General features: G+C 42.7%; 1 protein-coding gene across 6 annotated transcripts in view; it reads right to left on the bottom strand.

Annotated features, from left to right (window-relative positions):
- LOC135513947 (solute carrier family 23 member 2-like) overlaps positions 1-12226 on the bottom strand; it is a 71287-nt gene that overhangs the window by 13838 nt on the left and 45223 nt on the right. For 3 of the 6 annotated variants that reach the window (XM_064936982.1, XM_064936984.1, XM_064936987.1), the window contains 5 exons: positions 11693-11901; positions 9084-9182; positions 6969-7085; positions 6211-6368; positions 494-582 (listed from right to left, as the gene is read on the bottom strand). In XM_064936982.1, the coding sequence (XP_064793054.1) occupies positions 494-582; positions 6211-6368; positions 6969-7085; positions 9084-9182; positions 11693-11901 (672 nt within the window). Of the gene's footprint in view, positions 1-493; positions 583-6210; positions 6369-6968; positions 7086-9083; positions 9183-11692; positions 11902-12001; positions 12050-12226 lie in introns of those variants that run through there. The other 3 variants (XM_064936985.1, XM_064936988.1, XM_064936986.1) reach the window with 2 other exon arrangements.

The following is a 12226-nucleotide window of genomic DNA, read 5'->3' as shown; positions in this document are numbered from 1 at the left end:
ACCTCCGGTGTGGCGGTAATATGGTCACCACAACCCTAGTCACACCAGATACGGACTGTTTTGTTTTTGTTGTTAAGGCATCTTTGACAATCAGATGCATATTTGTTTTCCGAGTCAAGTGAAATCCATAAATAAGGGACTATACATTTATTTAGATTGATTGACTTATATGAACTGTAACAAAATCTTTGATATTGTTGCATGTAGCGTTTAGATTTTTTTCAGTATATATTTAAAATCTAAACCACCGACAAGTGAAATACAAGGTTTTTCCAAAACACTGACATTAAACACACCTTGGCCCCAAACCTGGAAGCCTAATCTGATCAACCTTATCATCAACCTGAGAAACTCATCTGATGCCAGCTGAGGTTCCAGTCAACTCTACTGATGCCAGCTCACGTGAGCAGGAGAGTGAGGGTGAGAACAAGTCATAGTGAAGGTACTTGTGGTGTGTGTACTCACCGGTGTATGCATTTGTGTGTGTGTTTACCTGTAGCGTTGCACTTCCACTTGTCTAGTGACAGGATTGCTCTGGCGGGAGCAAGGAAGGCAAAAGCACTTGCCTGGAACAGAGGAAGCCTGGAACACAGCACAATTACTCTATTAGCAAGAATACACACATGCACACATTTCTCCAATACACTAACTCGCTGCTCAGTAGGGAACTTTTCACTCTACTCACATTGTACATATTGTTACTTGACATAGTATATTCTGTTTATCTCTTCTTTATATCACGTCCACACATGTAAAATCGCTGATCTATCACTAAGTCGATCCAGTCAGTTGATGGAAACATTGCTAGTGTCAGTCAGTGGTAAAACAGTGTAAAGTAAGTCATCATAGCATGATGGTTATGTGATGATTATGCCAGTGTTGTGGCCTTTATAGCTGTTGGTTCCAGTGGCGCAAGCAACCATTCTCCTGTTCGTCCGCTAGATGTCACTAGTGAACACTGAGCAGCAGGGTCTACCCTGGTTTGGCAACAGTAACAGCATGGACACTGACAGAGCTGCGCTGTTTGAACGGAGCAGGTGCTGGCTGATAATTGGCATTGATTTGAATGCTGGTCAGTGTGCAGTGACACACCATCATTAACTCTGATGACCAACCAGATTAAAATCGATCAATATGTACTGCAGTGGACCCAGGTCACTGGTGTAAAAGGCTAACACCCTACGCATCGCACCAATGGGGTTAACCCACTTGGTGTGAATTGAAACATGGCTCCTATAGCAAGGATCACTACACTGCCCCGTTCAAACGGGAAACCACATCCCCTTGTGTCGACTACTCAGCCCCCTCACACATCCAGGTCATGTGTTCCGCTGGTCTCACAGGTGTTATCGCTCTTCTGACACTAATGTAGCGAACGGTGGGGCAGGGAAGTGAACCCGGGTCGCTGGCATGAAAGGCAAAACACCCTATGCACCTTTAAAAGGCTGCATTGTATTTGAATGTTTGCTCTAAAATGAAATATCATTAACATTATTGATGTAATAATAGATTAGAACGAAACATGGGCCATTTGAGTGTCAGCGTCACTGACGTGTGTGTGGGGGTTGAGAGATCATGACAAATACAGACGCCAATTTACCCAGCAGCACTCATCTACCGCAGAGGGTCACATGTTGTCCGCAGGTGGGACCAGCTGTGCACACAATGACACGTAAACACACAAAATCACCTTTCCTAGAGTGTTTGTTATCTGACCTCACTTAGCACCATGACTCAAACACAGCCCCTAGTACTCCTCTGCTCTCCATCCATTCATCTTCCTCTATACATCCCTTCACCCTCTCTCCCTCAGCCCCACCCTCCCCTTATGCTTCAGTCCACATCAACTCCCTACCTCTCATCCATCTCTCCCTGATTTCCAGCCCTCTACCACAGTGCTCATTTCTTCCCTCCCTCCACTCCCACCTTATCCATGTTGCCAGGGTGACACAGATAGCTGTGATTTGTGACACAAAGATGATGGTCATTAGTGAAAAGATGGACATCATAGTGTCTTTGGATGAGTCGGCAAGCAGCCGGTGTGAGTGTGTTGTCAGCTAGACATGATGGAGCAGAGAACAGATATCTCACTAACAATTTCTCAAATTCTTCTTTGAGTTCACAGTTCTAAGGTTTACTACAGGGCACACAGAAAAACAACAACTGTGACTGGTGCATGATCTTACCATCTGTGTGAGTGCTATGTAGAGGCTAGTCCTCTGTGTGTGAGACAGTGCTGTGCATGTTTCTCTGTGTGACCAGTCCTAATTGCAGGACTAAAGACAGGAGAATTGGCCACAGCTAAAATTACATCGACCCATTTTTCACAGTAGTCCTATGTGGCAGAATGCCTGGTTTCTCCCTGAGCGGAGTATGTGTGTGTCAGGCAAACACAGATCCGCCATACCGCTGGTCTGTGTGTGTACGCGTGTGGGTGAGTGAGTGTGGGTGTTTGTCTGCAGTTCTTTTCAAGGCTGTACCTGACTGTTAGACAAAACACTAATGGCTAAAAATTAAAAATACTGCTTCGTTCTCTCCTTTCAGAAAGAAATCACTCAAGGCCATAAGACTAGGAGAGTACTTTCTGTGTGTGTGTGTCTGTGTGTGTGTGTGTGTGTGTGCAGTGATTTCCCGTCAATGCTGCTGTATCCGGGCCATGAGACAGACAGGCAGACTGCACAATCACAATTACAAACAACAGACAGACTACATTGACGTGGCATGGCATCGAGCATCACATTCACGTTTGGTAGCAATAATAACCATGGCAACAAATATGAAACCTGGCTGTGGCATTTCTAAAGGATATCATATTTCTAGAAAGGGATAGAGGGGGAGAAAATGTGGGCAAGAGGAGTGAGGGAAAGAACAGAAGGGCATCTCAAGTCACACTAACTCACTGAGTAAAATGTTAACCTCTAACCACAATGAGATCGAGAAAGACATTAAAGAAGAAAAAAACAAACAATGAAAGAATGAAAATTAGAGAGAAGGAAAGAGAGTTTCCTGTAGAGAGAGGTAAAACTTATGGCTTTATCAAGGCTTGGTTCAGCACCTAGACCCAGTTGATTCTGCCTGCCACCTGGGGGATGGGGTGTATGAGTGTAGCATAGTGAATAATTATGCTCCTAGCACCAACATACCTACCCTATTTCATAATACACTCCTTAACCACACTGTAGAATGTGAAGCAATGGAGGTCTCCTCCCACAGCCTCGATTATTGTTAAAACCAAACAAGGGGAAAGAATAGTCAAATCACTTGCCTAGTTTTCCCAGGTGCCTTAGCTATATGTGAGGGTGTGTTTATAAAAGTACCGGTCAAAAGTTGACACCTACTCATTCAATCAAGGGTTTTTCTATATTTTGATGATTTTCTACATTGACAACTTTTCACACTCTTGGCATTCTCTCAACCAGCATCATGAGGAATGCTTTTCCACATTATTCTGAGCACTTGCTGGCTGCTTTTCTTTCACTCTGCAGTCCAACACATCCCAAACCATCTCAATTGGGGTTGAGGTCAGGTGATTGTGGAGGCCAGGTCATCTGATGCAGTACTTGGTCAAATAGCCCTTACACAGCCTGAAAGTGTGTTTTGGGCCATAGTCCCACTAAGCCAAACCAGATGGGATGGCGTGTCGCTGCAGAATGCTGTGATAGCCATACTGGTTAAGTGTGCCTTGAATTCTAAACAAATCACAGTGTCAGTGTCACCAGCAAAGCACCCCCACACCATCACACCACCTCCTCAATGCTTTGTGGTGGGAACCACACACGTGGAGGTCATTCGTTCATCTACTCTAAGACTCACAAAGACATGGCAGTTGGAACCAAAAATCTCAACCATGATGGCCTGAATCACACAGTTTCCTCTGAACAGTTGATGTTGAGATGTGTCTCGTTACTTGAACTCTGTGAAGCATATATTTGGGCTGCAATCTGATGTCCAGTTAACTCAAATTAATTTATCCTCTGCAGCAGAGGTAACTCTGGGTCTTCCTTTCCTGTGGTGGTCCTCAGAGTCAGTATCATCATAGTGCTTGATGGTTTTTGCAACTGCATTTGAAGAAACTTTCAAAGTTTTTGAAATTTTCCAGATTACTTTAAGACATGAAGGTCAGTCAATGATGATGACTGTCGTTTCTCTTTGCTTACTTGAGCTTTTCTTGCCATAATATGGACTTGGTATTTTACCAAATAGGGCTATCTTCTGTATACCACCCCTACCATGTCACAACAGGTGTGCCTTGTTGAACTTAACAAGGTACACCTGTTAATTGACATGCATTCCAGGTGACTACCTCATAAAGCTGGTTGAGAGAATGCCAAGAGTGTGCAAAGCTGTCATTAAGGCAAAGGGTGGCAATTTCAAGAATCTCAAATATATTTTGATTTGTTTAACACTTTTTTGGTTACTATATGATTCCATATGTGTTATTTCATAGTGTTGTCTTCACTATTATTCTACAATGTAGAAAATAGTAAAAAAATAAAAATAAAATAAAAAACCTTGAATGAGTAAGTTGCCCAAACTTTTGACTGGTACTGTATCTGTGTGTATATATATGTATGTACAGTTGAAGTCAGAGGTTTACATACACCTTAGCCAAATACATTTAAACTCAGTTTCACAATTCCTGACATTTAATCCTAATAAAAATTCCCTGTCTTAGGTCAATTAGGATCACCACTTTATTTTAAGAAAGTGAAATGTCAGAACAATAGTAGAGAGAATGATTTATTTCAGCTTTTATTTCTTTCATCACATTCCCAGTGGGTCAGAAGTTTACATACATTCAATTAGTATTGCTAGCATTGCCTTTAAATTGTTTAACTTGGGTCAAAGTTTCTGGTAGCCTTCCACAAGCTTGCCACAAAGTTGGGTGAATTTTGGCCCATTCCTCCTGACAGAGCTGGTGTAACCGAGTCAGGTTTGGAGGCCTCCTTGCTCGCACACGCTTTTTCAGCTCTGCTCACAAATTTTCAATAGGATTGAGGTCACAGCTTTGTGATGGACACTCCAATACCTTGACTTTGTTGTCCTTAAGCCATTTTGCCAAAACTTTGGAAATATGCTTGGGGTCATTGTCCATTTGGAAGACCCATTTGCGACCAAGCTTTAACTTCCTGACTGATGTCTTGAGATGTCGCTTCAATATATTCACATAATTTTCCTTCCTCATGACGCCATCTGTTTTGTGAAGAGTACCAGTCCCTCCTGAAGCAAAAGCACCCCCACAACATGATGCTGCCACCCCCGTGCTTCACGATTGGGATGGTGTTCAGCGTGCAAGCCTCCCCCTTTTTCCTCCAAACATAACGATGGTAATTTCTCTAAAAAGTATGATCTTTGTCCCCATGTGCAGTTGCAGACCGTAGTCTGGCTTTTTTATGGCGGTTGTGGAGCAGTGGCTTCTTCCTGGCTGAGTGGCCTTTCAGGTTATGTCGGTATAGGACTCGTTTTACTGTGGATATAGATACTTTTGTACCCGTTTCCTCCAGCATCTTCACAAGGTCTTTGCAGTTTGTTCTGGGATTGATTAGCACTTTTTGCACCTAAGTATGTTCATCTCTAGGAGACAGAATGCGTCTCCTTCCTGAGAGGTATGACGGCTGCATGGTCCCATGGTGTTTATACTTGCATACTATTGTTTGTACAGATGAACATGGTACCTTCAGGCATTTGGAAATTGCTCCCAAGGATGAACCAGACTTGAGGTCTACCATTTTTTTCCTGAGGTCTTGGCTGATTTCTTTTGATTTTCCCATGATGTCAAGCAAAGAGGCACAGAGTTTGAAGGTAGGCCTTGAAATACATCCATAGGTACATCTCCAAATTGACTCAAATTATGTCAATTAGCCTATCAGAAGCTTCTAAAGCCATGACATTGTTTCTGGAATTTTCCAAGCTGTTTAAAGGCACAGTCAACTTTGTGTGTGTGTGTAAACTTCTGACCCACTGGAATTGTGATACAGTGAATTATACATTAAATAATCTGACTAAACAATTGTTGGAAAAATTACTTGTGTCATGCAAAGTAGATGTCCTAACCGACTTGCCAAAACTATAATTTGTTAGCAAGAAATTTGTGGAGTGGTTGAAAAACTAGTTAATGACTCCAACCTAAGTGTATGTATATGTCCGACTTCAACTATATGTATGTATGCATGCATGCATGCATGCATGTATGTATGTATGTGTGTGTACCTGCAGCCCAGTGTAGTCTGTAGCAGGGTGGTAATTCCCACACAGAAGAAGATAGTTCCTATGAGCTGACTGGTAGCCCACTGGTCAAACCCTACACACATGGCTTCAGCTAGCAGGAACGGCACAGCGATGGTACCACTGAAACACGTCAGGTAGTGCTGGAGAGAGAGGTGAGAGAGGGTTAGAATGAGATGTGTGTGTCACTGTGTGATGGCCTTTTACAGTGTGTATGTGTTTATGTTAATAGACAGGACTGTTGTGTAAATATTGAGTTAATATTGATTGAGGTTATTGAGGTCTCTGTGTGACAGGGAAGCCGAGCATCAACTTGCATACCAGTATGTTTCATAAGCATGAGTATAAAGGGGAGGGGCTTAATTTACCCACTCCTGATGTAACTATGTTACATGATACGGGTTATAGAACAGGAAAGAGGAAGTGACTCGAATAAGCGGTGAGATGGCATTTTTTAGGCCTGAGCTTAGCTGCATTTTTACAGTCTGAATTTAAGTGGCTTCCTCTCCTTGTCTACTCTTGTCCTTTATCAGTGCTGATGATGAAGAGGTGAAAGCAATAGGGAGAGGAACTTTGTTAGGAATTAGCTTTCACATCAGTGCAGATGAAGGAGAGGAGACAAGGAGGAAGCCACATTATTTAGATTACATTTATACATATTTCAGACAGACAAACACACAACACATGCTTATCTGGTACTTGCAAAACAACAGAGGTACCGGAGCTGTGGGTGTGTGTCTTACCTGTAAGCCCAGGAATATACACAGGTACCAGGGAGGTGTGTCTTCGATGGTGTAGATCATGTCCATTCTCCTGGCGTCCATACTGTCTGCACTGTCCAACGTCTCTGACATGGAACTCTACACACACGCAAAGGTGAGAAGAGTGTTTTAGACTATAGATTTAGGCTACTGTACACCCTCACACACCACAGGGTATACAATCTCTGGACCAAATGGTTTTAAGACTGAAGTTTTATTTTTAGTCTAAGTGTATTTAAGCCTACAAGTAGTAATCTCTATGTGCCTAGTTAAATACAATGTTTTAAATAAAAAGGTTAAATAAAAAATTGTGTGTGTGTTTGCCTTAGGGAGGTCAAAACATGAAACTAACCACACCCAAAAATAGTGCACTATATAGGGCAGGGGTCTCCAACCTTCTCTAGCATGAGAGCTACGTTTTTTTTAAACGGGACATGGTCGTTTTTTTTCTAGCTTTCAAATAGGCCTTCTTCTCTTCTCCTGTCCTCTGCAACTATTCCCCGGGTACCTGGTGTACATGAGAAAGTTCTGTCCATACACCTGATAAAATAATGCTTCATAAACAACTAAAGGGCCCTAGAAAATCTGAGATTTTCCCCCCAAATTCTGTTTTATAGTTTCCCAAATTCTGTTGTCAGTTTTATTTTCACTCTTAAAATTACAATTGTCAATAGAGAAACAACTCAATTAAATGTTATGAGTCCATGTCAATGCTTAAATCACACCAGAAGATTTTTTAATGTAATTCCCCTATAATACAGGTAGGCCGTCATTGTAAATAAGAATTTGTTCATAAACTGACTTGCCTAGTTTAATAGAAAGGTAAAATAATGTATTTTCTTAAGTAAACATAAATAAATAATTATATATTAATTTAAAAAAAAAGACAATCGCGCATCTGGCCCTTTAATTGAGCGTCTAGCAATGGATCTGTACTGCTGCTGCTCATTTCATGGCAAAGTTTGCAAATAACAATTACAGATGATATTCTCCTGCCAGTGTAACAGTATAATTTTAAACTGTCCCCTCGCCCATACCCGGGTGCGAACCAGGGACCTTCTGCACACATCAACAGTCACCCACCGCTCCACAAAAGCCGCGGCTCTTGCAGAGCAAGGGGAACCAAGTAACGTCACCGATTGAAACGCTATTTAGCGCACACCGCTAACTAAGGTAGCCGTTTCACATCCGTTACACCAGGTAAGCCTATTTTGCAGTTAACATTTAATTGAAAAGTTTTTTGGGAAAATATTTCTGGTCAATCCACAAGACGGTAATCACATCAAATGGCTACACACGGAATGATAAACAAATGAGCGCACGCCACACAGACAGACCGGGACAATGTTCCTGGAAGTTAATTGGCAGATTGTGTTTTTTATTTATTTTTAAAGCCAATAGTTGCTAACCAGGGGTGGGATAATGAAGGTTTTACATTGAATAGATAGTAGCTGGGAGCTTTCTGGTGTCTGATACTTGTGAGATTTGTTTATGACCGTTTGCGGTGGAACACGTGAAAATTGCATGTACTTTCAGAATTATTTGACGAGTTACTCATAGGTGGGCTGCGAGCTACTGGTAGCTCAAGATCGACCAGTTGGGAGACCTCCCTGGAGACAAAATACAGGTCATATTGTAGGCTGATGATTTCACAGCAACATAACAGACAGCGTGGCAGGAGATGGGAGAAGAATATTCAGCAAGGAAGAGGGAAAGGCTGAACAATTCAGCAAGAGTGTAGTCAACAGGAGAGATTCAGAAAGGGAGAGAGAGAAAAAAGGGAGAGATTCAGAAAGGGAGAGAGAGAAAAAAGGGAGAGATTCAGAAAGGGAGAGAGAAAAAAGGGAGAGATTCAGAAAGGGAGAAAAAAAAGGGAGAGATTCAGAAAGGGAGAAAAAAAAGGGAGAGGGAGATTCCTCTTGCCTCTGACTATCTTTCTCTCACAAGGGAAAAGTGCAGAGTCACAGTGACAGAGAGAAGAGAGGATGATCAAAAGAGCAGGGATAAACAAAGGATGTAGGGGAGGGACAGGGTGAGTGAGAGGGTATGAGAGAAGAAGGGAGAGTTAGGAGTTTAAACTATGCGTGTGTCTCGTACCTTCTCTCCTTCCTGGATCTCTTTAGTGTAGATGGCCATCAGCTCAGTGTCTTCAGTGTCCTGCTCTCCAGTGGCCTGTTCCACTCCGTTCACCACCACCTACACAGACAGATGCATGTCAATACTTCATCCACCTACACAGATAGATGCATGTCAATACTTCATCCACCTACAGACAGATGCATGTCAATACTTTAACCACCTACTGTACACACTACATGTCAATCATTGATATGGGCCAACTAACTATGAAACATTGAGTACCAAGGACCCATATTTCATTATCCCTCTATTATTGTACAGGCATTTCTTTCAGAAATGTAACTGTATAAAGCCAATGTAGGGGTAGAGAAATGACAAACTTCCATAGTGTTATGCTGGTGGCTGTGCCTTTGCACTGATGCAGTGTTTTGACAACAGTGACGCTTTTTTGCACCGCAAAAACCTCACCCCAGTAAGTATTTTACAAACATTTCACACTGCATTATACAAAGTAGCACAACTTATATACACTCACGTACACAAAGAGAGAACATTTCAAGGAAAGCAAGGACATTGATGCTGATTGGGCAAGGTTAACAGAACTATCAGACATAACACACAAAGGACAGCATACTTTGTCTGGAAAATGATCTCTGGGAATACTGTGCCATAAGTACATCAGTTTCTTCATTAGTTGAAGACCCGAGCCAACGAGGTGGGGAAAAAAAATGGTCTACGTGCCCTTGAGCAGGGTACTTAACCCTCCAGGGGCACGGTACTACTATGGCTGAAATGTGTAAAAAACAACATTTCACTGCACCTATCCTGTGTATGTGACTTTATTTTTACATTGGTCTGTTTATCACACTGCTGCACACACATACGCTGTAGGGACCCAAGGTCATGACATCACTGCGTGTGTGTTGTGTCCTGTTTGTTGTGGATGTGTGTTCTGCGTCTGTGGCTTGGTTAACAAATCACAGATGAAGTTCAAAGTATAGAAGGACAGTCTCTCACACACAGAGTGGCATTTGTCTAAATTTGATTTGAGGATGCGTCTTTGCATACTTTCATCCATCTTTGCATCTCGTCTGCCAGGCATGCGAAACAAATTACTCGTGTTCAGACTTAAATGTCATTGGCATTCAAGTGTGTGTGTGTGTGTGTGAGAGAGAGAGTACCTTTCCTGGGGACACATTCCATCCTACTGCCTATCTTTCACTAGCTGGGAAATATTACTGCTGACAGAGCAGCCATCAGATGAGAGAACTTAGAATGAACTGAAGGTCTGTCATTTGTATTAATGGACATTAGTTCATGAAAAAAATATTTTATAGGCACACACTGGAAAGGTGCAGTGAAATGTGTTGTTCCATGTACAGATGTTTCACCTTGTAGGCTCGGGTATTCGAACAAGTGACCTTTCACTTACTGGCCCAAAGCGCTTACCGCTAGGCTACCTGCTGCCCCAGACATCACATCCCTAGACGTCACAAAACAAGTACCCTTGGGAGAGAGCTATGGAGAGGACAACGAGGGGGAGATTAAAGGATGAATGCAAGAGGCAAAGAAAGAAAGACAAAGCAAGGAGGAAGAGAAAGACAGAAGGGAGGGAGACTGGCTGTACAGGTAATTGAGGAGAGCCATTGTGTCCCTTTATCCACCTCTGTCCTATTCAGCCATTCAGTAACAGGAGCATGTGAATGGGATACTTATAACAAACAGGATATATAGTCATAAATCTCTGAGTGACTCAAAACCCAGAGAGGGTGTTTGGGCTCCTCAGTACAGTATTATGTGTGTGTGTGTGTGTGTGTGTGTGTGTGTGTGTGTGTGTGTGTGTGCGTGGCTAGGGAAACCGTTATTGTTGATTTGTGGTGTGACCTACATGAGGGGACTGTGCTCTAACCAAGAGGAAATGGCCAGAACAAAACTGGCACGACATGGAGACTAACATTGCATGTGTGGATGTTCGTCAGTGTGTGTGTGACCCTGACAAGTGTTAAGTGATCCTAATGACAAGTCTCTGTGTATGGTGGACAAACCCTGTCTTTACCATCACTCCTCTGTCAGTGTGTCAACTTGATGACCCTTAAAGGGCCAAGGACCCAAGTTGTGCTACTTTGTATAATGCAGTGTGAAATGTTTGTAAAATACTTACTGGGGTGAGGTTTTTGTGGTTGAAACAATAACAGTGCTCACCCCCTGCTTTGGTAAGAAGCTGAGGGATGGGCCTGGACAAATGTAACCACTTTCAAATTCATAGACAGTCCTGGCATCCATGGCTCTGACTATCCATGATAACAAAATTATAGTTTTAAGCATGCTTTAAGGCCGTGTCTACACACATTTATATTGGGTTCTGATGGGGTATGACAGTTGAACTAAGCTCATGAGGCATTTATAAGTTATATTCTTTAAGAATCAAATGGGTAAATATCATTCATTTATAAGTTTAAAAAAAGTGTATGTAGTAACTGCAGATTGCCGCTTTAACTGACTAAATCCCCAGTGCAAGCACACACATACTGACAACACACACACACACACACACACACACACACACACACACATACTGACAACACACACACACACACACACACACACAACACACAAACACACAGTACCGGAATGGGGTAGAAGTCTGCGCTGTGTTTGTTCTCCTCCTCATACTTTGCTCCTTCTCCTCCCTCCATCGACATAGAGGTGGTATTCTTCCCCACGCCCATTCCTCTATCTTCCTCCTCTTCCCTCGCTCCTCCCGTCTCTCGCTCTGGTAGAAACACTGCAGATTTATCCTTCAGCTCCCTTACATGGTCCAGGACTGTGTCATCTACTGAGAGAGAGAGAGATAAAAGATGGATCATTTACTACACAACTTTCCTGAGTCTGCTCTTGATGTCACCCAGACTACAATATTACAGTTGGTACTGTACCAGGTAGACTTTGCTAGAAAATGCCCACTGGGTCAAAAGCTCCACGCGGGTGTGTGGATGGAGAGCAGGGTTGGGCTTAAAGCAGAGTTTGGTTTAAAGCGGAGTTTACAGATAGACAGCTGTCTGGTCCTGGTTCCAGAGCCCCAGACCTGAGGGATCAGTATCTGCAGTCACCACCTCTTCACCCCAGACTGGATCATGAGCAGAGATCAGATGTGATCCAGG

Source organism: Oncorhynchus masou, chromosome 25, assembly GCF_036934945.1.
Source record: "Oncorhynchus masou masou isolate Uvic2021 chromosome 25, UVic_Omas_1.1, whole genome shotgun sequence".
In the NCBI taxonomy this organism is placed as follows: Eukaryota; Metazoa; Chordata; class Actinopteri; order Salmoniformes; family Salmonidae; genus Oncorhynchus; species Oncorhynchus masou.
The sequence above is the reverse complement of the archived record's forward strand: the minus strand, read 5'-3'. Positions and strand labels throughout refer to the sequence as shown.